Source organism: Amblyraja radiata, chromosome 14, assembly GCF_010909765.2.
Source record: "Amblyraja radiata isolate CabotCenter1 chromosome 14, sAmbRad1.1.pri, whole genome shotgun sequence".
NCBI lineage: Eukaryota > Metazoa > Chordata > Chondrichthyes > Rajiformes > Rajidae > Amblyraja > Amblyraja radiata.
This window is the reverse complement of record NC_045969.1, coordinates 34,162,078-34,186,881: the sequence shown is the minus strand read 5'-3', so window position 1 is coordinate 34,186,881 and position 24,804 is coordinate 34,162,078. Positions and strand designations below refer to the sequence as shown.

Below are 24,804 nucleotides of genomic sequence, written 5' to 3'. Positions count from 1 at the left end.
CTATTTCTACCTGTTTGTGGAATTTTATTATTTATGCTGTTTAATAATACTGAATCTATTTACAACATCCCATCAGGCAACAGTTTCTAAATAATTCCAAATCTTCTTCTAGTGTTCCCTGCTGTAATGAGTACAGATTCTTCAATCTACCATACAATTGTAATCCCTTATTCCCAGAGGAATCCAAAAATTATTTTATTCATCTTTTCCAAAACCTCACATGCTTCCCAAAATATTGCATCCATTACATTTTTCAATAATATTTTTTTTTAATATAATAACACGAGATGTTGTCACATTACCAAATCCTGGAATTTGTCATAACTTACAGTAAATGTTGTTTATAGTTTGTGAGCTAGCCTATGGAAAGGTAAAACCATTATTTATCCACATCAGTGGTGAACAGCAATTAGGAGACAGGTATATGTATAAAATAGACCTGAAACAAGACCAACTAACGAACAGCTTAAGATTTAGCTACATGACAGGATAGGAACTCCAAATCCTTTTGCAAAGGCACCTGAAGACAGGGGACTCGATTTGAAGGTCTGATAATCCTCCAATCCAAGAGCACTTGATGCAACATGTGGGTGATGCTGTAAACTATAGCATGTTAAACTAGTTTGCTACCAATCTAGAATATGGCTGATTCACACCCTAAGCACTCTCAACCCTTGCAGTCACCCAAAGTCATCACTCTTCAGGGGTGCTTTGAAGGAATACCAGCTTAGGTGTCAGGAGTCAAGTGTGTTTTATTGTCATATGTCCCAAAATGAAACAATGAAACTTACTTGCAACAGCACAACAGATATGTAAACATAGTACTCAGTGGACACCACAATACATTTCTCAGTCTAATTTCTCAATTCTCAATCTAAGCAGAATCATATAGGGATACCTATTTGTTTCATATTCATGGAGAATATGAAACAAATGTGCAACTAATTTAAATATTTGTTAAATTACTTTTCCATTTTGATGACAGCAAAAGTTAGAAGGCAAAATAGATTGCAAGTGAAGGATTGAATATGAAAATACATCTCACGGTGGTTGTCCAGTTATTTCATAAATGTGGTTTAAGAAATTGGGGGCAGGAGGGCAGGGGGATGGAACACCATGGCATTTTGGAATATCTGGTGAACCATTTTTCTTTGCTACGCATTAAAACTAAATCATAGAATCATAGAAACATACAGCACAGAAATGGGTCTTTACAACTGACATTATCCTTTATCAAATGTGATGCCTAACCATGCTATTTGCCCATTTGCCCTCTTTAGGCCCGCATCCCTCTACGTTAGGCCTGCGTCCCTCTACAAGTATCAAGTACTTGTCCAAATCCCTTTTTAACATTATAATAGTATCTGCTTCTACTACCTCCTCTACCAACTCATTCCAAATCTTCGCCACCTTCTCTGTGAAAAACATACTCCTCGGGTCTTCTCAAAATGTCTCCCCTCTCACCTTAAACCCGTGCCCTCTAGTTCTAGACTCCTCTACCCTGGGGGAGAAAGGATTGTGACCATCTATCCTATTGTTCACCCTTTGTAATTTTATAGGCATTTATCAGGTAACTCTTCAGCCTCCTACATTTCAGGGAGAATAAATCCATCGTATCCAATCTCTCCATGTAACTTCAGCCTTCCATACCAGACAATATCCTGGTGAATCTCTTATGCACTCTCTCCATTGCTACCACATCCTTCCTGTAGTATGGCAATGAGAACTATAATTTTATAATTGAAGTTCTTAAGTGTGGTCTAAGCAATGTTTTGTACAACTGCATGCAACATGATGTCCTAACTCTTGAAGTCAATGTCTTGACCTTTAAAGGCAAGCATACCAAATGTCTCTGTCCTCTTTCCACAAGTGTCGTCACTTTCAGGGAGCTATGGACTTGCACCCCTAGGTCTCTGCACTTAAGCACTCCTAAGGTCACTGCCATTTACTTTATATGTTTGACCAGAATTTCTCCCACTCACCCCTCCAGATCCCCAATACCATAATTGCAACTAAGATAGTAAATGAGTGCTATTGATAACTCTCTAGGAAATCAAGCAGGAATGTAAAAATAACTCTCAAGATAATCCTGTTGGATTATGTTGCACCAGGTCTATGGTGAAAGGTATTACACACACGCTCCACTAATAACCTGACTTTGGATTCCATGATACATCTGTGAACAACCTACCACAACACGAGTCTAAAAAGAGTTTGATCCTATAAATTAGGGTCATATTTACGGCTTCTGCTAATTTAATGTGGTATGACACTTTGTAAATCTTCATGAAAGGAATGACAGTTGAGTTAATGCCTCTGTCTTCATCAGATCTGTTTCCACCTTTATAAGATAGCTGCGTACAGTATAGGAAGTCCAGTATACAATGAAGGGAAGTGGTTTCATAGCACACTGTGAATGCAACGTGGCACTATGTGACAAATCTTTCCTGCTCTTTTTTCTTTTTTCCACTATGTTTAACGATATATGATCACGTGTGCAATGACAGTGGCAACCACAAAACCAAAAATGTTTCACTCTCAAAAACAAACTTGCTCCTTGCAGTCACTCCTTCAAACATCTATTATTAAAAATAATGCCTTGTATTAAAATGTACTCACAATCATATGGACACAACATTTCTTGGCTCTAAATTACTTATTTTGAGTAAGTTAGCATCACACATCATTTTCACCTCCTGGCCACATTAATCTTGTCGGAAAGTACAAGAACTACCTCAATGCTAACATTATGGCCTCCTATTGTTCAACTGTCTAATACTTAATTGTGGACATACGGAATTGTTACAGCACGGGAGCTATCCATTCAGCCCATTCAATGTATATATACTGGCTCCTAAAGTAAACCAATCTGTCCCATAACCCTGCTCTTTCCCCACAATCTCAAAATTATTTTCCGATAGGCCTACAAATTTCCCCTCACGTTCCTACCCAGTTCCATCTTAAAAGCCTTGATTGATTATGTTTCCAATCCTCTTGCAGGTAGTGAGGTTCAAGCCATAACAACTTTCTGCAGAAAGGTAAATTCTCATCAAAGTACTCTTCTATGATTGCAGCAACATTTTAGATCTGTGTCCTTTGGTCCTTGCTAAATAGACAGCTTCCCTCTGTTTATATTGCCTGATCCAGCCATGATCTTGCACAACCCCATCAAATCTCTGTCTCAAACTTCCATGTTATAAGCACACAACATGGCTTCTCCTGTCTTGCCACCTAGCTGAAACCGTTCATCATTGGAACTACTCTGAGAAATCGCCCCTGCAGCCTTAAGTCTGGTGATCATAATCAGTTCCAATATTGCAGGTACAGCCCTGACCAATGTTTTGTACAGATTCAACATCATTGGTTTGTTATTGTTACATATACCGAAATACAGTGAAAGACGTTGTTTGCATGGTATCCCGTCAAATCATACTAATACACGAGTGCAAACAAGCCATAAACAAATACAACAGGTGTTGCAAGGGGAAAAATAACCAAGGTGCAGAGTAGTGTTATAGCATTACACAGTTACAGCTACAGAGAAAGTGCAGGTAAAAAAAGTGCGAGCCAGTATGAGGTAGGTTGGGAGATTGGGACTATACCCGTAGTTTATGAGTGGTCCGTTCAGCAGTATGCTAACAGCAGGAAGAAGCTGTTGCTAAATCTGTTTGTACATGCTTTCAAGCATTTATATCTTCCTCCTGATGGGAGTTGGGAGAAGAGGGAATGACCAGGAAATAGGTGGTCCTTGATTATCTTGGCTGCTTTCCCAAAGCAGCGTGAAGTGTAGAGGGAGTTGATGGATGGAGGAGGGGAGACTGGTTTGTATGATAACTTTCCTGCTTTAGTGTTCCATGCCTCTATTTATGAACCGCTGATCCCATATAATTTACTAATCACTTCTCTCAACATGCCCTGTCACTTACAAGGATTTATGTTGGCACAGTTTCCAGGGCATTACCATGAAAGAGAAACTTATTAAAATCTACCTTGAGTTATTTAAATCAAATTCATTTTAAGTGCTGAGTGTAAAGGAGTTAAAACCGAAGTTTAAAAAAAAGTTTTATTTCCATATTAGCATGAAATTTCTAAAATTGAATTAGTAAAAACCTGAAAAATGCACTATGAAATTAAACGCTAAACATAATTAGGCACATGATGCCATGCAAAACCATGCATATATCTGATTATCCAACATAAATCTTCCCAAAATTAACATTTCCCTTAAACTCCACTGAAACCGTATTCACATTACAGCTACAAATCCAGACCATGAATCATGCTGACCATGTGCAGATCATGCGATGCTAGTAGTTTGGGTAAACAAAATCTCCCACCTCTTGTTCCCTGAAGTAGGCTGTGTTAGAAGACATAATAGTTTGATTTAAGCTGATATAAATGGAGGTGATTCACCTAATTAATTTTTTTGCAGAAATGGAAAATTCTGCATAAGCTAGTTTAAAAGAATAATAATGACTAGCATGGTATTGAAACTTAACCTGGGTAACAACTGTTAATGCAAGCAAACCACATTCATAAGAATCTGTAGGGAATGTTATCTGAAATATAAGCAAGCAAACGGAATGGCAAGTTGTACGAACCCTGATATATTTGCCTCAAGTGTTCACCAGCAATAAATTATATAAATCTTGAATTTTTCTCTTTGCAAGCAAAGTGAAAAATTCCTTCGAGGTAAACGAGGAAGGAAGGATTGGGAAGTAGAAGGATTATTCTCCACTACATAGAAAAACAGGTCTACATTGTAAAGCTGAAATCAGGATCCCTTTGGGAAGAGTTCATAATAAGATTTGCAGTATTCTAGACCTGAACAAATGTTCTCTCTTTCCTGAAGAGTAAGAACATCTTGTAATGCAGCGTAATCCCAACTGATTAGCCATATGGTTGCACATGGCAAAATCTCACACAACAAATACTGAAAGTGGTGCATGACTTGTAATTGGATCCTCAGCAAGTTCTGTTCTAAATTAACCAAACAAGCCCAACAGATGTGTGTATAGAATTACTAACCAAGAAAATAAGGAACCAGGACATTTATGCTAAAGTGTGTAATTACGATTAATTGTTTCCATCCAATGATTTAAAATGACACCACCAATTCATGCATCCAAATTTAAAAATCATTGCACACAATTTTGTATCATTAGTGTAGTTGGACAAAGAGAAAGGATATTGAACCTCCCTGCAGAGAAAGGTAACACCTAAAACAGTCTCCCTTCTTAGGATTCTCTCCTCCCATGGGGCAACTAAAGAGTTTCCCAAGATCCCTGTTCTGGTCTCAAGTGAACATTCTTTAAGTTGGGTTCAATCCTTCGCTCACATGAACTCCAGACATTGTTTGTCAGCAATGACGATGTACTAATAACAACAGAATCCTTTGAATCATTCTCAGGAAGTTTTTGCAATTCTCTACCAAATGTGATATTGTGTGGTGGCTCAGGTGTTATGTATATTCAAGATAGTAGTCAATAGATTTTTACATATTAGACCTAGGGATTTTTGCAAGAGCTAAGGTAAAAAAAAAATCAGCTGTAACTTATTACTTGACGAAACAGGCACAAGTCAAATGCCTTACTCCAAGTTCTTAGATTGTTACGTTCCTTACCTAAATTGGGGACACTAGGGGAGCACTTGTTCTATTAACTTCAATGAAAATAGCTCAAATTACTACAAATTAAGTATTACAGAGAACAATAGAGCACAGGGCCAAGCCCTTGGACTCACAATGTAAGTGCTGAACATGATGGCAAATTAAACTAATCCCTTCTGCCTGCACATGTCCCATATCCCTCAGTTCCTTGCTCATTCATTTGAAAGCCCCTTAAACGCCGTTTATCGTATCTGCTTCCACCACCAATCCTGGCAGCGATTCCAGGCATCTGTCAGTTACACCGCACATCTGCTTTAAACATTCCCACTCTCACCTTAAAGCTATGCCTTCTAATATGTGGTAAAACTTTCTGACAGTATACCCTATCCATGCCTCTCATAATATTATAAACCTTTATCAAGTCTCCCCCCAGCTTCCGATGCACCAGAGAAAATAATCCAAGTTTGTTCAACCTCCCCTTATAGCTAATATCCTCTATTCTAGGCAGCATCCTGGTAAACCACTTCTGCACACACACCAAAGCCTTCATATCATTTCTGTAATGCTGTGACCAGAACTGCACACATTACTCCAAATGCGCCCTAACCAATATTATTTTAATAAAATTGCAACTTGTGTTCCTGATTCTTATACTCAATGAAGGCAAACACACAATATGCCTTTTTTTTTAAACTATTCTATCTACATAAGGTAATATTTTAAGGGAGTTATGGACCTGGACACGAAGATACCTCTGTACATCTATGTTGTTAATAGTTCTGCCATTAACTGTATGCTTTCCCCTTACAATTGCTCTCCCACTGGACCTTTGACTTTCTCACACACAGACCACAAACAGTGAGGATAGCAACAATAATTCTCAATGCCAGTGCCCTGCAAGGATGCTTTCTCAGCCCCTTACTCTACTCCCTTTGCACGCACGACTGTGCAACCAAGTCCTGCTCTAACTCCAATTACAAGTTTGCAGAAGACAGCAGTGGGCTGGATCTCAAACAACGACGAGATGAAGAACAGGAAGGAAATACAAAACTTAATAACATGGTGTTGAACCAACAATCTCTCTGGTTAGAGCTAGTTATTGACGTCAGGACGCGAGGTGGAGTACATGCCCCCACCGGCATTAATGGTGCCAAAGAGGTGATGGGTGAGAGCTTCAAGATCCAAGGCATTAATATCACCGACAAATTTTCTGGCTCAACCACACTGAAGCTACGGCCAAAAAAGCACACCATGCCTCTACTTCCTCAGGAGACTAAGGTAGTTCAGCATCTCCCACTATTCGTAACAACTTCTACAAATGTACCATAAAAAGCACATTATCAGGTTGCATCACAGCTTAGTTTGGGAACAATTCTGTCCAAGACTGCAATATCCAGGTTAAGTAACAAATAGATAGACAATAGATATTTTGAAGGAGAAAATTAATTTAAATAAACTAGCAGCCACTATACCACAATTAGCACTACTAACAGAATATGATTTTTTACCGTTTTATCTGCTAAAATGGTTGACTGTAATGGCTGGATAATGCAGTAACTATTCACAGGTTTTCGGATATCCAGAGAGGGAGATAATAACTAATATATTAGAATATAATTGTGTGAGCAGTCTTTCAATGTCTCTTTCAAGTGTCCACTCTTCGCAAACTATTCAACCAATGAGGCCAATATGAGACCAATCTCATCCTTACCCCATAGCATTAACTACAGTAAACCCTCATTATAAAGAATCATGGGGGGAGATGGAGGACCGTTATTGCGATCATCCGCCATAACTATGTAGGTATTATCGTTGTATGTAGTTGAAACAGAGAACTGCAGATAATGGTTAATACACAAAAGAGACACAGAGCATTGGAGTCTCTCAGCGGATCAGGCAGCATCGTTGGAGAACATGGATAGGTGATGTCTGGACCCTGCTTCAGACTGATTCAGTCAGCTGAGTTACACCAGCACTTTGTGTCATTTCACCTTGAAACTAGGCGCCGATGCCACTGGTCTGCACCAATGAGCTATTTTTCATTGGTTTACGCAGCTGTTGTTGTGGCAGACACTTTGGCCCCTGAGAGCGCTTTCTTCAGGCTGCTGCCAATGATAGGACGTGCTTGATCACTATGGGGCTTCCTCCACTCTCACTTGCTGCCGCTTCAAGGTGGAGTATGTCGGCGACTCCAGGAGAGAAGGTGGAGACGGTGGCGGGGAGACTGGGGGGGCAAAGAGGATGGGACGGGGAAAGATGCCATGGAGTGGGGAGCAGACAAAGCCACCGCCGACAGCAAGCAGCAGCAGCAGGTGAGAGGGGAGGGAGCCCCACAGTAACCGAGCATGACCTATCGTTGGCCGTGGCCTGAAGTAAGCACTGTCCCCAGGGGCTATAACCTGAGTGTTAACAGACCATGCGGTGGGTGAGGAAGGACTCGCTTGTGCACCTTGTGAGTCGGGGTGGGGTTGGAAGTCGGAGCTCTTAACGGCCGGGGAGATGGTGCGAGCTGGGGGGTGGCATCAGCAGGTCCGTCTGCTACATCTGAAATCCATTATAAAGGGGTCCGTTAAAACGAGGGTTGACTGTACATTTGAGTCTGAAGAAGGGATCTGACCCAAAACCTCACCTATCCAGTCTGAATAATGATACCGACCCAAATCACCACCTATCCATGTTCTCCGGAGATGCATCCTGACTGTTGAGTACTCTAGCATTTGCATCGTTTTTTTTAATAAACCAGCATCTGTAGTTCCCAGTATCTACTTTTGGGCTGTGGTCATTGTGTCCTATTTAAGGGAAGAAAGCTTTGCTGATCATTCTTTTCATTTCTAAGTCCATTGGTATTAACAAACTGGTGCCCTAACTGAGATCACAATTAAGCACCAAACTAGAATCAAATATAGAATCATTGTAATCTGGATGACTCAGTAAGAGAACAGTGGGCATAACATCTCATTGAACCATCAATGGAATTCGGCGGTATAATTATTGTGCAGTATTTGATGAATAATTGTACTACCAAGAGAGTTTAAGCTCCGTTTAGTATCATGTATATAAATTACAATATACATGGTTTTTGTATCTTACTGTGAACTTTACCTGCAACTGAGGATGACAGAGATATTTACAAGATGATCTCTTCCATGATTGTGACTGTTAGCCATATAAGCCAAATATAAAAATATCTATAAATTATGGAAAAATAATAAATTATGAATATACCTTGTCTTCTGAACTCTCGATATCAGTGGAGTCATCTGCTGTCAAAGATGACCTTCTTCTATCTTGACGTGTTAGGTGTTTTGTTTTAAATTGCCGTTTTCCTGAAGGCTTTTCCCGGTCAGTGTTTGAATACTTTGGTGAAACTGGTGAATAAAGTTGGTCATCTTCCTTTCCAAAACACAAGATACTCAGTTTACGACTTTCCTTGCTTCTTTGCCTTTTAATTGATGATCGTGACACTGGTGTACTGGTTGAGTTTGGCTGTAATTGCCAACTACTACTTGTTGTCCCAGATAGAGTTGTCTTCTTCCTCGGCGACACTGGAGGTGTTGAGAAACCTAAAAAGTGGACATCATTTTCAATAATCAATTAGACCAAGCACCGAGTTCCATAACCTCAGTGTAGTACCATCATAGATCATTTAAACACTACACAATTAATAAGGTGTTCTGTACAAGTGTGAAAAAGCTCAGTGGTCAACTTTGGAAAGAAGTTCCAGAACTCCTTAATGCAATGGGCTGGGCAATGTTTACATGTTTAGTACCACAGCAGGAATGACTAGTCAGCATAAATAGTCACTCATTTCAACGCGTACCTTACAGCCACTATAATTTCCTATATTAACCAGAGTGCACACAGGAATGATGAGTGTACGCAGGAACAAAGAGTAGGGATTAATGGGTCCCTTTCAAAATGGCAGGCAGTGACTCGTGGGGTAACGCAAGGCTCGGTGCTGGGACCGCAGCTATTTACAATATACATTAATGATTTAGATGAAAAGATTAAAAGTAACATTAGCAAATTTGCACATGACACAAAGCTGGGTGGCAGTGTGAAGTGTGAGGAGGATGCTGTGAGGATGCAGGGTGACTTGGACAGGTCGGGGGAGTGGGCAGATGCAGTTTAATGTGGATAAATGTGAGCTTATCCACTTTGGTGGCAAAAACAGGAAGACAGATTATTACCTGAATGGTGTCAAGTTGGGAAAAAGGGAAGTACAATGAGATCTGGGGGTCCTTGTTCATCAGTCACTGAAAGTAAGCATGCAGGTGCAGCAAGCAGTGAAGAAAGCTAATGGCATGTTGGTCTTCATAACAAGAGAAGTTGAGTATAGGAGCAAAGAGGTCCTTCTGCAGTTGTAAAGGGCCCTAGTGAGACCACAACTGGAGTATTGTATGCAGATTTGGTCTCCAAATTTGAGGAAGGACATTCTTGCTATTGAGGGAGTGCAGCGTAGGTTCACATGGTTAATTCCGGGGATGGCGGGACTGTCATATGTTGATAGAATCGAGCGACTGAGCTTGCATACTCCGGAATTTAGAAGGATGAGAGGGCATCTTATTGAAACATATAAGATTATTAAGGGATTAGATACACTAGGGGCAGGAAACATGTTCCCGATGTTGGGGGAATCCAGAACCAGGGCCACAGTTTAAGAATTAGGGGTAGGCCATTTAGAACAGAGATGAGGAAAAACCTTTTCTCCCTGAGAGTTGTGAATCTGTGCTATTCTCTGCCTTAGAAGGCAGTGGAGGCCAATTCTCTGGATGCTTTCAAAATATAGTTAGATAGAGTTCTTAAAGTCTGGGGATATGGCGAGAAGGCAGGAACTGGGTACTGATTTTGGATGATCAGCCATGATCATATTGAATGGCGGTGCTGGCTTGAACGGCCGAATGACCTACTCCTGCATTTATTGTCTATTGATTGAGTTATCTAGGACAAAAAGTGCAGGTTAAATGGCAGCTTTTTCGGGCATGTATTTGTACAGTTGTATATGTGTATACGTGTGTGTGTGTATATATATATATATATATATACACACACACACACACACACACATAAAGGTTCTGATAATGATTTCATTTGTAACATCACATCATTGAAGCACAGGAAGATACTGTTAATAAAAATCATAATGACACTGTCAGATGTGCATCACGTCATACATCAATATGTACATGACGTGGCTGTTAGGTGTAGTCTGAGGAATCCTGTTTGAAGTAATGTTTGTGCATTCTTCTGTTCCATCTCCCCCATTCCAATCACATCACAAATCACCCCACCCCCTCCACATACACCAATTCCTTGTTTCCTCTCCCCATCAATTGTTGATCCTCTCTGCCCTCTAACTTTGTGTTCCTGCTCCCTCTCTCCCTTACGATCTCCTGCTCCCCTTCAATTGCTCCCTGTTCACACGTTTGACTCCTCCTTCAATCTTTTCTCCTTGTCCCACTTCAATCTCCAGGCGAACCTCAATCTAACTAAAAGAAAAAACAGCTGCCACAGACAACAGACTCCAGCTGGGTACATCCAGCCCCATGACATCAGATGCTCATCAGTCGGTGAGTGGGGGAGGTGGTGGGAGGAAGGTAAGCAAGGATGTTGCTTGTCTCCCAGTCAAGTACACGAGCACAAAAGACCATATTTTCCATGCCAGAAACCACTGCCAACTTGGTGGATGTGTTCGACTGTCAGGGTTGCACTTCATGAGTCAGAAATCACTTCCAGGAATTTGCTCTCTCAGGATTAGACTCACCCATCACCAAGCAGTGAACCAGTAAAGTGCACAGTTGTGGTAGAAGGTTGTATTACAGAAACTGTTGCACAAGAAAGGGTAATTTTTCACCAGAGGATTGTCACAAGTTGCAGGGTGAGTTATGTCCCTTGGCAGGAAGCAACACATAATTACAAGCAACATGCAGTAGAGTTAGTTTCAATGCCATAATTTTAAAGATTTCACTACGCTACAATAAAACATAAGTAAACAGGAGCAGCAGTAGGACATCAGGCCCTTAAAGCTTGCCTCACCTTCTAACAGGGCTGCCAACTCTCACGCATTTCGCCAAATTCTCACGCTGATCACAAATTTCTCACACTCTGTCGTGAGAAATTCTGTGATCAACAAGAATTTCAAAACTCATATCAACTGCATGGGCCGCGGGTGTTGGAGAGCCGGGGCTGAGGGAGGGATGGAAGCAAAAGGGTGGGGACAGATGCGGACGGGGAGCCGTGGCTGGCGAGTGTTTGCCGGGCTGGCGAGTCGCTCGCTGCAGTTCCGGCCATGGAGCAGCCCCAGTGCAAGAGTCCCAGGCCATCGGAAGCGTTGCGCCGCTGCCGTGAGAATCTCTGTGCCGAATTCACCCTGGTGACCGGGATGGATCAGGCTGCGGCACGGTACATCCTGGAGGACAACCAGTGGCTGTTGGAAGTAAGTACCAAGCATTGGGTAGAAACGGTGGAAGATAGTGGCCTTCAAATGGGGGTGGTTGGAGAAAGCATCCTGCTTGCCTGCTAGATTTTCACTTACTGTAACTGCAGGAAAAATTTTCCTGATGTTGGGGGAGTTCAGAACCAGGGGTCACAGTTTAAGAATAAAGGGTACGCCAGTTAGGACTGAGAAGAGGACAAACTTTCTTCGCCTAGGGAGTTGTGAATCTGTGGAATTCTCTGCCACAGAAGGCAGTGGAGGCCAATTCACTGGATGTTTTCAAGAGAGAGTTACATTTAGCTCTTGGGGTTAGCAAAATCAAGGGATATGAGGGAAAAAAACAGGAAAGAGGTACTGATTTTAGATGAACAGCCATGATAATATTCAATGGCAGTGCTGGCTCGAAGGGCTGAATCGCCTATTCGTGCACCTATCCACCTTGAGTATATGGCAATAAAACTCGACCACTTGATTTTGAAGCAGTCATGCACGGTGGAGGTATAAACAGGCCCTTCGGCGCAACTTGCCCACATCCGCCAACATGTCCCAGCTACACTACCTGTTTTTGGCCCATATCCCTCCAAACCTGTCCTATCCATGTATCAATCTAACTGTTTCTTAAATGTTGGGATAGTCCCTGCCTCAACCACCTCCTCTGGCAGCTTGTTCCATACACCCACCACCCTTTGTGTAGAAAAAGTTACCCGTTAAAAAGTTATCTCTTAAAAATACTTCAAACAAAAAAACATTGAAATCATACTTCTACAGTGCACTAAAACATGATTTTAATACATCAAATTTTAAAAAGACCCTACCCTGGGAGTGGAGGCAGCCCCCTCCCACACCCTCCCCTCATTCGGTCGCTCCACTCCCTCGCCGGGTACCCCCAAGGCCAGTGATCAGTGATTGCTCAGCCTCCCCACTTTCAAAAACACTCCGTGGCCCCTGGTTCAGACAGAGAGCACTGGCAGATGTGAGCGGGGAACAGAGGCCAGTCGTCCGTGATGTTTGGATCCCAATGCTCAGCGCTTCGTGTTTCGGAGTTGGCTAATTTATTGATTTGTAATTAGCCTGATTTGTAATTAGTTGACAAAACCTTAATTTATTAATCCAGAATATCCAGGGCGATGGGATAAGTGTAATTTTAAAATGACATGCAAGGTGTCAGGCTGTCTGTCACAACATACAGCCCCGAAAACCCATTATTTCCTTCAGTTATATATTGGGAAGGTAGCACTATTGTCATTTGGCAACTATTATGTTTGTTTACCTCACTGACTATTTCTAAACCACCACCCCCCCCCCCCCCACCCCCCCAAATTTCTTTGACAGGTTGAATAGAAATGTCCCCAATCTTGTTGTTTTATTAATTGAACACATAGATGAACATCCTCAAGGAGTGTAATCAGATGGAAACTGATTCAGATGCGATGTTTAAGAGCTTGCTCAAAGAAGGGGCATATATTAAAGGAGTGACAGAGATACTTGCAGGGGAATGTGTGAGGAGGTTATTATTTGTCTTTAGTTTTAGCTTGAACCAGGACATCTGAAGATTCAAAGTTTAATATAGTAATTGTGCTGATACTGACTCCAACCAACCACGTAATGAATATCATCCATTCCGGAGGTTTTATTTTTCTGAGACCATTTAAACCTCACTTGGATTTCAATCACTTAAATGTAAAAGTAATTGGGAATGGGGAGCATTGGAACAAAAAATTGCCCTCGGTACATATTAACTGTAATATAATAATGTATGCATGTTGGTAGGTGCAATCAAAACAAAGATCTTTTTATCATTGTTGTGTTATGAATATCACAGAAAATATGATGTACTCTCAAGATCACATTTAATAGAATAATATTGCTTAAATATACAGTTATTGGACTTTGCATTTCTGAAAAGTCCCAGCTGAGAGGAAGACAGCAAATTACTGAAAATATTGGGGGTGAAATGACTTTGTTAGGAAAATGAAGGAAATGGTAACAGAATACAAACAGCTGAGTGAGTATAATTTCATGGATTAGAAATTGTGTTCAACCAATTGATGCCTTAAAAAAAAAAAAATAGCATGTTAGATAACAAGGAAGCCAATAGATGTAACAAATTTTGTTATACAAAATTTGGTTTGTGAAGTGCCCCATAAAAGATTACCGCATTAGATAAGCACCTGTGGACTTGAACGTAATAGGTTAAGTCCAGCACTGGGAACCTAAGCAGGTAAGCAGCTATGATCAGGGTAGAATAGGGGGCCAGGTGTAAGGCTGGACTCGGGGTCAGGAATGAGAGAAGGTATGCAACTGGAGTCAGGGTCAGGAATAGCACCAGGTGTGCAGTGAGACCTAGGTTGGTCAACATGGGCCAAGTGTTTGAATATAATCAGATTTCCATACATGAATATACTAAGATCATTCATGTGCTGCACCTGTTGATCAGAACCTGGCTCTCCTGTGGAATGTAATTAGGAATGTAATTTAGTCTAACCTTATTCATAGCTAATCTAATTTAAAGCATAAATATTGTATTCAAGTGCAAGTTAAAAGACTCGCTACAGTATGCACCAGATTGCACAAGTTCAAGTTGAAAAATGCGAAAGCTCCGTAACAATGGGAGGGAGGACACCCCCCTCCCACTCTCAACCCCCTCGGCAGCTATGCTCCCTCGGGCTTGGTCTCTCGCAATTTCTCACCCAACTCTCACCCGATGTTGGCAGTCCTGCCTTCTAATAAAGTGGGACAGGTTTGAAGGGAAGCAAAGGTTATGTTTTCTGTTGTAATATCATTAACATCCGACATCCTAAAGTAACATTAGAGTGAAAGGATCCATTCTTCCAAACTATATTATGCCACTAGCTGTTTAGCTTTAAAGGGTTTGTTGACATGTTCTCAGGTACAGTTCCAAGACTTCTTCATGGACAACTGCTGGTGTGTATAGTGTCTGCATGACGTCCATTTTCAACATATAACCACCAATAGATACCCGAATAAAACACAGTGCTGGAGGAACTCAACAGGTCGGGCAGCATCCGGGGAGGGAATGGACAGGCAACATTTTGGGTTGGGTCCCTTTTTTGTCTCTTCCCTCCATAAATACTGCCTGACCCACTGAGTTCCTTCAGCTCTTTTTCTTTTGCTGAAGATTTCCAGCATCTGCAGTTTCTTGTGTCTCAATGACTACCAGAATACTTTGGTTTTAATTAATTCACTATTGTTTAACCTATCTTCAGTAAAATTATTTACAATTATTTTTTTTAAAAAAATCATTTGAAACTACTTAACTCTGTTTAAAACCATGAAGTCTGATTGTCACTCATACCCTGCTCTGCCCCATGAAAGAACCATGGAGAAGAAAGGTTGAGTGCAGTGAATGCTGTAGATACTGCAGTAGACTGATGGAGGCTGAGTGTGGTGGTAACTTGGATCAGGCTCGATCCAGTCCACAGCAAATCCTATCATTAAAGCAAGTACTAATGTTGGGAGGCCACATCACAGAAGTACACTACTATCTGTTGATGCAGGGAACAGAATATTTGCAATTCGTTGTGCAGCATAGAGCCATTCCAGAGCCATCTGTAACACAAAACAGAATGACAAAGTCTATGCATCTCCTACTGTTAAAGTTTGGCTCATTTCACGGTCACACAGATCAGAAGAGGTGCGGAGACAATATAATGCAGAGGCATTAGGTGCAGTTTGGGTCTGTATTCCTTGGGATTTAGAAGAACAAGGGATGACCTTATTGAAACATAAGTCCCTAAGAGGGCGTGACAAGGTACATGTGAAGACATTTGCACTCACGGGAGAGTCACAAGAAGAGAACTTTGCTACCAAAAAAGCCATTTAAAACAGCTGAAGGAATTTCTTCTCTTGAAGGCAGAAAATCTCTAGAATTCTCTGTCCCCATAGAGGCCAGATCATTACATCTATTTAAAGTGGAAATAGACAAGTATTTGAAAGATCTAACATTTAAGGGCTATGGGGAAAAGACAGAGTTAAGACCAGCACAGATCAGGGATAATGATACTGAATGCAGAGTAGGCTTGAGAAGTCTTCTGGCCAACTCCATGTTTTCTTGTGGTTCGTTTGTTCTTGTGTGCTGCAGCCAAAAATGATTTTGTTCTCTTCTAGAACAACATGCCCTTAACCTTGTCACTCATGTCAATACTTTGCTGCATGGCAACTGCTAATATGATACAAGATCTGCAGACAGTTCACCCACTCCCCTGTTCATGGAGCTAAAGGTCGTCTTCAATCTCAAGCATCTCACAAACAGCTGTCTAGCCTTTTCCATACATTACTGATCAGAACAAGGTAAATAATTAGTATTAAAATATAAAATGGTCACTTTGGATAAGGATGCCAAACATTAAAAGAGGTAGTGGAGTTCAAAATCGCAGCTCAGAAATGATGCAGAAAACTAGATTAAATGTACACACGAGAGGAGTACCAGGTGAAATTTGGAACAGTAAAACACAAAGTAAAAATGGATCGGTGACTTTGATACTCCAATAATATCGCCAAAGTTATTAGAAAATGTTGACTGAAACATGGCAGCCAATTTAGCATCATTCAAAAGTGCAACCAATTCAGAACAAAATAGCCAAAAGAATGGAATGTCTGACATGGCCATGATCAAACTGCAGAGCTCTTAACAAACAAATCTGGAACCGTTTTCATTATTCCCTCACTGGCAAGGCATCATCTATTCCTAATCTGGATTTAAATTGAGGAGTTAAAAATCAACCATAATGGCAGGTCTGAGCAGATGGCCAGATCAGGGAGGAATGGCAGCCTTCCTTTCTTGAACATCTGGAAAACAGATGTTTTTAGGACAACAATTTCATGTTTACTGCTGCCGAGACTAGCTACATTGTAACTGTTTAATTACCTGAATTTAAATTCCACGCCTGCTATGATAACATTCAATTTTGTGTCTCCAGATCAATGTTGTAGAACTCTAGCTACTTGTCCAGAAACATATCTATTAGCTATGATGCCCTGCATCACGTTTGCCAAGGCACAAGAAGAGCTTGAAGGAGGACACTGAGGATCTTGGCCGTTTAAGACTAGGTATCTAACAAATTATTTCATAGATGTTTGTATGATGATAAAAATAAGTTGTTCTTTAAGCTGGTATAAAATAAGGTTTAGGGAACAAACTGTGAAATGCTTCTTAATACAAATGCCTGGGACAGACTTTTGGACCAGATTAATGGAGGCAAAAATCTTCAAGGCATTTGAGAAGTATTTGGATACAGCAAATAGTGGTATTTTAGGTTTTTCTGGGTGGATGACACTGCCTTTATTCATGCTGTGTGTTTAATCTGTAAAATCGTGAAACATTTAGCAATCCAGAATGTCATATCATGCATTGATTGCAATATACTGGTTGACAAATGCAGAACAGGCAGGTTATGTTTATTTTGATAAACTGAGTTATGTCCCTTTGTCAGAATAATTCAGATGAACAATAGTAGGCAGCATGCACCAACCCACAGGTTTATGGGAGGGATGGGAAGAAGCAGAACAATTTGAGGATTCCAGGAAACACAACTGTAATTTGTCTCTATAAGGGTAAGCATGTGTGTGCAACACAAGATATGGTATTCTGTGGAATGGAAGGTCACAGCTGAGCTGAATATTTATTGAGGTGCAACCTCAGGTACATTTCACTGCACCTTATGGTGCATGTGACAAATACATTTGAACTTGAACTTGAGGGCTGGCAAAGGCAAATGGGAAGCAGAGCCTTGGTCTTGTGCAATGGAGTATGTGGCAATTCAAAATATTGTCAAGTGCTTTAGCTGGAATACACTGAGTATTTCGGGACAGCTTGATCTTTCAAGAACTCACCATGTGACGTGCATAATGATGGATCATAATCTCATCATGAATGAGCTTCGTTACTGTACACAACTTTCAAAAAGGGACTGTGAGCCAATAGAGCAGCTGATATACCTCATTCAAAATATCTAATGTAAACATTTGCTGAGAGCAAAAAACAAGAGGATGCTGAACTCCTTCAAAGGCACAGCGACACAACGATAGAGTTGCTACCTCACAGCACTAATTTGATCCTGACTTTGGGTGCTGTCTGTATGGGGAGTTTGTACGTTCTCCCTGTGACCACTTATGCTTTCACCAGTTGCTCTGGTTTCCTCCCACACGCCAAAGACATACAGGCTTGTAGGTTAATTGGCTTCGATAAGTTGTAAAATTTTCCTTAGTAGGGTGATTGCTGATCGGTGTGGACTCAAAGAGCCGAAAGGCCCATTTCCACGCTGTATCTCTAAAGTCTAAAGAAAGCCATTGCGATTGGCCAGAGGTATGAATGGCCAGTAACTTTGGTGATACCTAAATGAGCCACAATTTTGAGAGAGAACATTTAGGATGACAGAGAGTCATCAAATATTTGAGCACAGTACAGGCCATTCGGCCCAACTGTTTGGGCTGCTGCTTATTCTAATTCCACTCTCCCTCTTCTCTTTGCGTACCTTTCAAAATTATTCCTTTATACGAACCTTAATTTTGAAATACATTACGGAGCCTTTTCCAACAGCAGTTTGCACTAGAGAATTTCACCAGTTAATTAAAATGATTTTTTTTGCCATCTATCCTTTTATTTGTTCTGTAAATGTCCACAGATAATGTTCTCCACTTAACACCTCACTGTCCTGGAAATCACCCAGCATTTTTTATTTTAATATTTCATTTCCAAAGCCTTTTAATGAATCATGCCTTAATCCTCTAAATTTTATTGCAAAAAATCCCCTTTCCAACTGCTTAAATTTCCAGTAAACTGTGACTTGGATAATGATGTTTCTTTGCTCTGCTGAAATCTTAATACTTGTTTCTGTACTCAATTACACTACTTACTTTTTACTTTCCCTTGTACTCTAGTTATCAGATACGTTGACATAAAAACCATAAAAAGCTATTATTTTAAGCAGGAACACAAAACAAGTCATTTAGAAAACCGTGATAAATTTTGGATAGAAAGTATATCCTTGTGGTCAAAATAGAGAAAATAGATTTTTCTTTAATAGAAAATCCTTTAGAATAATGGCAATTCATATATTATAATGCCTTTGTATTCAATTGAACTCATTTTCAGACCAAATTACTCAACCCTATTGCTTTCTCTGCCACATTTTCCAGAAATTATGGTGCAGAAACTTTATACAAAACATACTAAATTTTCACAGCAGTAGACCAAGGAAAATAATAAAATTGGAGTTTCTATCTACAGCTTCGGTTGACTTTTTCTAAAGAAAAACTAAATGAACATTGACTTGCGTTAACAAATTTTGCTCAGTATGCAAGCAATGCGAAGCTGATCATTCATAAAACAAACCCCTCAGAAGGCCAGTTCTGATGTTTCAACTTAATCTCATGTGTGTTATGATACACATTGGACTTAGTTATTCCATTCTATACTCTAGCCACATTGAATTCCTCTTTTTATCCTCTCTTGTATGTTAATTTTCTGTGATCATGCTCTAAAATTTACAAATCCCTTCTTCTGGACTTCATGGTTAGTTCTGTTCTCTTCTATTTCCCCAGTTCATTCCAGTAAATCTGTATCGTCAACACCACAATCCACACTACATCTTCTGAATATCTTCTATTCCCTCCAATTCTTCCATTTCCTGCTTTTCCTTTTGCATGTAAACTTCCCATGAAAACACAGGAGAGACAACAACTGCCCATTTACCTTCTTCCTTCCCACCAAACTGATACCAAATGTTCCTTCAATTGAGAGATGATCAATCTGATTTTTTGACTGTCTCTCCATTGGTCCCACTCTACTTCATGTGTACTAAAAGCATTTTATTTTTACTTCAAATTTCTAATACCTTTCATGTGTCATGCATGTTAAGCTTGGCAATATTAGGCTAAATGTTAGTATCACCTGACATGGTATAATTTGATAACAGCCCCTGTCGATTTACCCTGAAGTAAATCTTAACAGACTAGGTAATCTATGCTTAAAACTGCAGGGTTTAAAGTGGTTTGTGAAACAAAAGTGGGAGCCAATCAATAAATAGATAACTGCAAGGAAGTATCTAATAACCTTTTGCTCAGGAATAATAATATAATCAGTATAAAAATCAAATGAGAGTGAGGTCAAGTCCTATAAATTTTCTGATTGTGACTTCTCCTAAATAGCTACAATGCGCTGCAATGCTGAGATCTACATTCTGCGTGCTGCACCTTCCCCTTTGCTCTAACAATTGTACTTGAGTTTGACTATGATATATCTGATCTGATTGAACAGTATGCAAAACAAAATGTTTCACTGTACTATGGTACACGTGACAATAATGAACCTAATCCCAAAGTATAGGGAGAATCTGACAAGAGCCCTATTTTCCTTGATGAGTACATTCAGTGTTTCACAATTAAACAATTAAACAAATATACAGACTATTCCAGATTTCAAATGTACCTTTCTCAAAGTCACTTCTATTGAAGGTCTCTTCAAATCCATTTCTGTTGGACTTGGTCACTGATGCTTTCTTTATGGTTTTTTCATCTGTCCGGTCCTTGACTTTTGTTTCTTTTGCAATAATCTCTGACTCCTTGCCTCCAGCTAAATCCTTCCTGTTGTGTCGATCTGTCTTGGAAGGCGAGGATTTGTCGGGGGACACTTGCTGCTCCCAGAGTGCCCGCAGATGATGCAAATGCCTTTGCTTGCGTGGATGGAGTCCTGTCAGTTCAATACACACCTTTAGGTTTGTTACTTCGCTTGTGTGCGAATCTTCTGAATTATCCGTGGAGTCATCATTCATCTCTTTTTCAGTCCATTCATCTACTTTGAAAACAGCTCAGGTTAATGATAGATGCCCTACACCTAACACTACAAATAAAATCATGTTGCTCTAATGTTCTGAGAAACACCTAAATATTATGCTTTTGAATATTTCAATAGAGATGTGTTTTTTTCCTGTAAATCACAACAGACTCCTTACAACTCACAAAGAATATGTCTCCTTAGATGGACATAAATTACTGGAGTAACTCAGCAGGCCAGGTTGCATATCAGGATAAAATAGATGGGCAACGTTTCAGGTCGGGATCCTTCTTCAGACTGATTGTAAGGGAAAGCAAGAAAGGACCAGGACCAATTAGGGGCGACAACAAAAGACAGGGTGGTTCCAATATTGGCCAGGGAGATGTGATCTCAAGAGGAATACATCGTTGAATGTATCTCCTAACTGGATTCTTCGTATCTCCTACATATGTGTCTAACTCATTCCATCAAATGAAGCTTAACAATTTATGGACAGAAGTATCCTTCTATCCTACAAAGACATCCAATTTTCTGCAAGTGACATTTTATTTGCCAATATTTTTTTTTTTAAAGCCAAATAAAATATTAATAAAGTGTTTGATTCTTGTGGATTTAGTTTCTGTAGGGCACAGCTCCTGAATTTAAACATCGATCGAATTTAAACACTCATATTCTATGCTGTCACACCATTAATATATCCACAGAAATTTCATATATTATATCGCATATTTCATTGTGACATAAAAGGCAGCCAATTTGACCCATCGAGTCTATGCTTGTTCAGAGAGCAATCCCATTGCTCAAATAATTTTCCTTGCAATCCATTCTCTCCAAATTTCTATCAATAGTGCTCCTCCCCCTAGATTTCACCGCCAGTGGTAATTAATGGTGGCTATTCAAACTACCAACCCACATCACTTTTGGATACAAGAGAAAACCAGAGGAAACCATGCAAGGGAGAATGAGCTAAGTCCACACTGACAACATTATCAAACCTGGGCTGCTGTGCCTAGAAGGAAGGTAATCTGCTAGCCCACAAATTAAGTGGCAGCCTGATTATTCTTATTATAAACAAAAAAATGTCCATCTAAAATGATTTATTATTTGGGCACAAGTGATTTAGACTGCCCTTAAATATATAAATTGCTTTTCTATTGATAATTAATTAAAATTTGATAGAATAGAAATTGATTAGATGAATCAGTTTCTGTTTAATGCATTATAGAATTGTATATTCAATGCGGAGGAAGGAACTGCAGATGCTTGTTTAAACCGTAGATAGACACTAAAAGCTGGAGTAACTCAGCAGGACAGACAGCAACTCTGGAGAGAAGGAATGGGTAAAATTACAAGTTTAAAATCGATGGAATTTTTCACATGGAAGAGCTGTTTAACCTATTTTACCCAACTGAGTCTTAACTTTATTATAACAACGCAAGCAGTCAAAAAGTTCAAAACATGTCGCCTTACCCAAAATGGAATTTTGTCTTTTTCTTTTCATCCTGAAAATTTCTGGCATCATTGATCGATTGATGCAAGTCTCATTGTACCCCTTCATCTCTGATTGTACTTCATGAGTGTATATTTCATCCTGGTTGCTTCCTAAAATGTCCTTACAATATTGATTATCCTGATCAAAGGTTGACTCAGAATTATAACTTGCATCCTCAGGATGAGATGTCTGTTGAGGTTTTTCAAAGTCCTGATTAGAAGAAGATACTTTCTGTGTGATAGAACTATCTGCCTTGCTTTGATCAGTCCAATATTCGCCATTTTCATAATTTTCAACCAACCGATCTTGCATTGCATTGCCATCTAGATCATCTGCAGAAAAAGTTGCTAATTAGTACCCGTGTGTGCTTCAATGTGATAACAAGCAGAATTTAGTGAATTTTCTTCCAAATAACTCCTTTGGAAATAAAACTTTTTTTTCAATTGAGAGAAAAAGTTAATTAATGACAAATGTTCAAGCCTTGCCCAAACCACTGAAATAGCTAGAACAGTAGTGACAAATTGTTTAGTTTCGTTTAGAAAAACAGCGTGGGAACAGGCCCTTCAGTCCAGAGTCCGCGCCTACCAGCGATCCCCGTACACCAGCACCATCCTACACAATAGGGACAATTTAATTTTTTTACCAAAGCCAATTCACCTTATACATCTTTGGGAGGAAAACAGAGCATCTGGAGAAAACCAACAGTGATCACGGGGAGAACGGACAAACACCTGTGCAGACAGCACCCGTAGATAGAATCAAACCCGGTTCTCTGGCGCTGTAAGGCAGCAACTACACCAATGCGCCACCCGCCCACTAGTTGGATACTGGAAATCATGCTAAATAATTTTAGGGTGACAGATGTGTTCTGGGAGCTTGTTCAAAAGAGAGAAAGCAAAAACCAACAAGTACACTCAACTTGTACTCATGTCATGTTGGGAAATTCCCTGGATGAGGTCAAAACTGAAGGAACCCTTGTGAGTTTAAACAACGACACAAGGTTAAAAATGCAAGGAGACCAAGCCATGAAGGAATTTGAACCTGAAAGTGTGGTATTAAAATTAGTTTGTATTTGAGGACCAGGAGCTAAATATAATTTTTTTTAAATATAATTTTGCATGCACTTGCCCAAAGAAAATTAGGAATTAGAAGTGCAAATTCAGCATAGTACATTAGCTGTTACAGAGACAGGATAAGAATAATGATATAAACATAACTCAGATGATGTGTGTGTGTGTGTGTGTGTGTGTGTGTGTGTGTGTGTGTGTATATATATATAAAAATAACTTTGAGCCTTTTGTGTGGAAGAAAGTCTGAAGTTAATTCATATCGACAACTTTGAAAATATGATTCCACGTGGAAAATCTCTTTCTCCACATAACAAAAATGTAACTTGTTCTTTCTATAGACCCAAATAATTGATTTGTACAGAACTACAAAATTGAAAATGATCAGCTCTCATCCATTGAGGAAACATGATAGTTGATAATTAAAATTTTAAATCTTTACTTAGAATGGAAAAATATCACAGATGAACAATGTAAGAATATGGGAAAGGAAAAAGGAACACAATAAATACATGAAAAAAGAAAGGCCTACATATACTTATGTTTTTCATCTTATAACGATGTCCCCAAAATACTTTACAGATGAAGTCTTTTTTTAAAGTAGAAGCAAGGACTTAGGTTTACAAAACATAGACACAAAGTGCTGGAGTATCTCAGCGGGTCTGAAGATGGCTACCAACCTGAAACATCACCTATCCATCTCCTGGGATACTATCTGACCCGCTGAGTTACTCCAGCACTCTGTGTTGTTACATTTTGAAAGTCACTGTTGTTACACTTAGAAATGTGGGAACGAATGTATGCACATCTAGGTCCCAATAACAGTCAAAATATAATGGGTACACAAGAGTAAAAAAAAGAGCAGCTGGAGAAATTCAGCAGGTCAGGCAGCATCCGTGGAAGGAAATCGACAGTTGACATTTCGGGTCATTACCGTTTATGCAGACTGAAAGAGTAGAGTAGAGTTTGAGAACTGAAGAACTGTTAAAATACGAGACATGAATTTATAAATGCTGGAATCTTGTGTAGAACACAAAATGCTGGAGTAACTCAGCAGATCAGGCAGCATCTCTGGAGGACATGGATAATTGACATTTCCGTTCGGTATCCTTCTTCATACTAAATAGAATGTCTTGTAAAGTGCTAAGATGGGAATTTGAAAATGGTTACATCAAGGAATGATGAGGGACACAAAAATTGAATGAAGGAAAAAAAAGAGTTCGAGAAGTTTTCAAAATGGATTAGTGGGAAAAAGGGATGTATGAAAAACTTGCAAATGAAACTGAATCAGCTCATCCACAAATTGGGGAGAATGAGAGTACCAGTCACCCTACCACAGTTGGCTGTTGTGCACAGGTTTAAGGATCTCATTACAGAACAAAGATTGGAACACTAGAGAAGGAACAT

At 39.8% G+C, this 24,804-nt stretch overlaps 1 protein-coding gene across 9 annotated transcripts in view; it reads right to left on the bottom strand.

Annotated features, from left to right (window-relative positions):
• The window catches only part of bcor (BCL6 corepressor), a 262,619-nt gene that overhangs the window by 13,995 nt on the left and 223,820 nt on the right, over nucleotides 1-24,804 (bottom strand). For 8 of the 9 annotated variants that reach the window (XM_033033089.1, XM_033033093.1, XM_033033097.1 and 5 more), the window contains 3 exons: nucleotides 22,309-22,662; nucleotides 20,494-20,859; nucleotides 8,834-9,171 (listed from right to left, as the gene is read on the bottom strand). In XM_033033089.1, the coding sequence (XP_032888980.1) occupies nucleotides 8,834-9,171; nucleotides 20,494-20,859; nucleotides 22,309-22,662 (1,058 nt within the window). The remainder of the gene's footprint in view (nucleotides 1-8,833; nucleotides 9,172-20,493; nucleotides 20,860-22,308; nucleotides 22,663-24,804) is intronic. The other variant, XM_033033090.1, reaches the window with a different exon arrangement.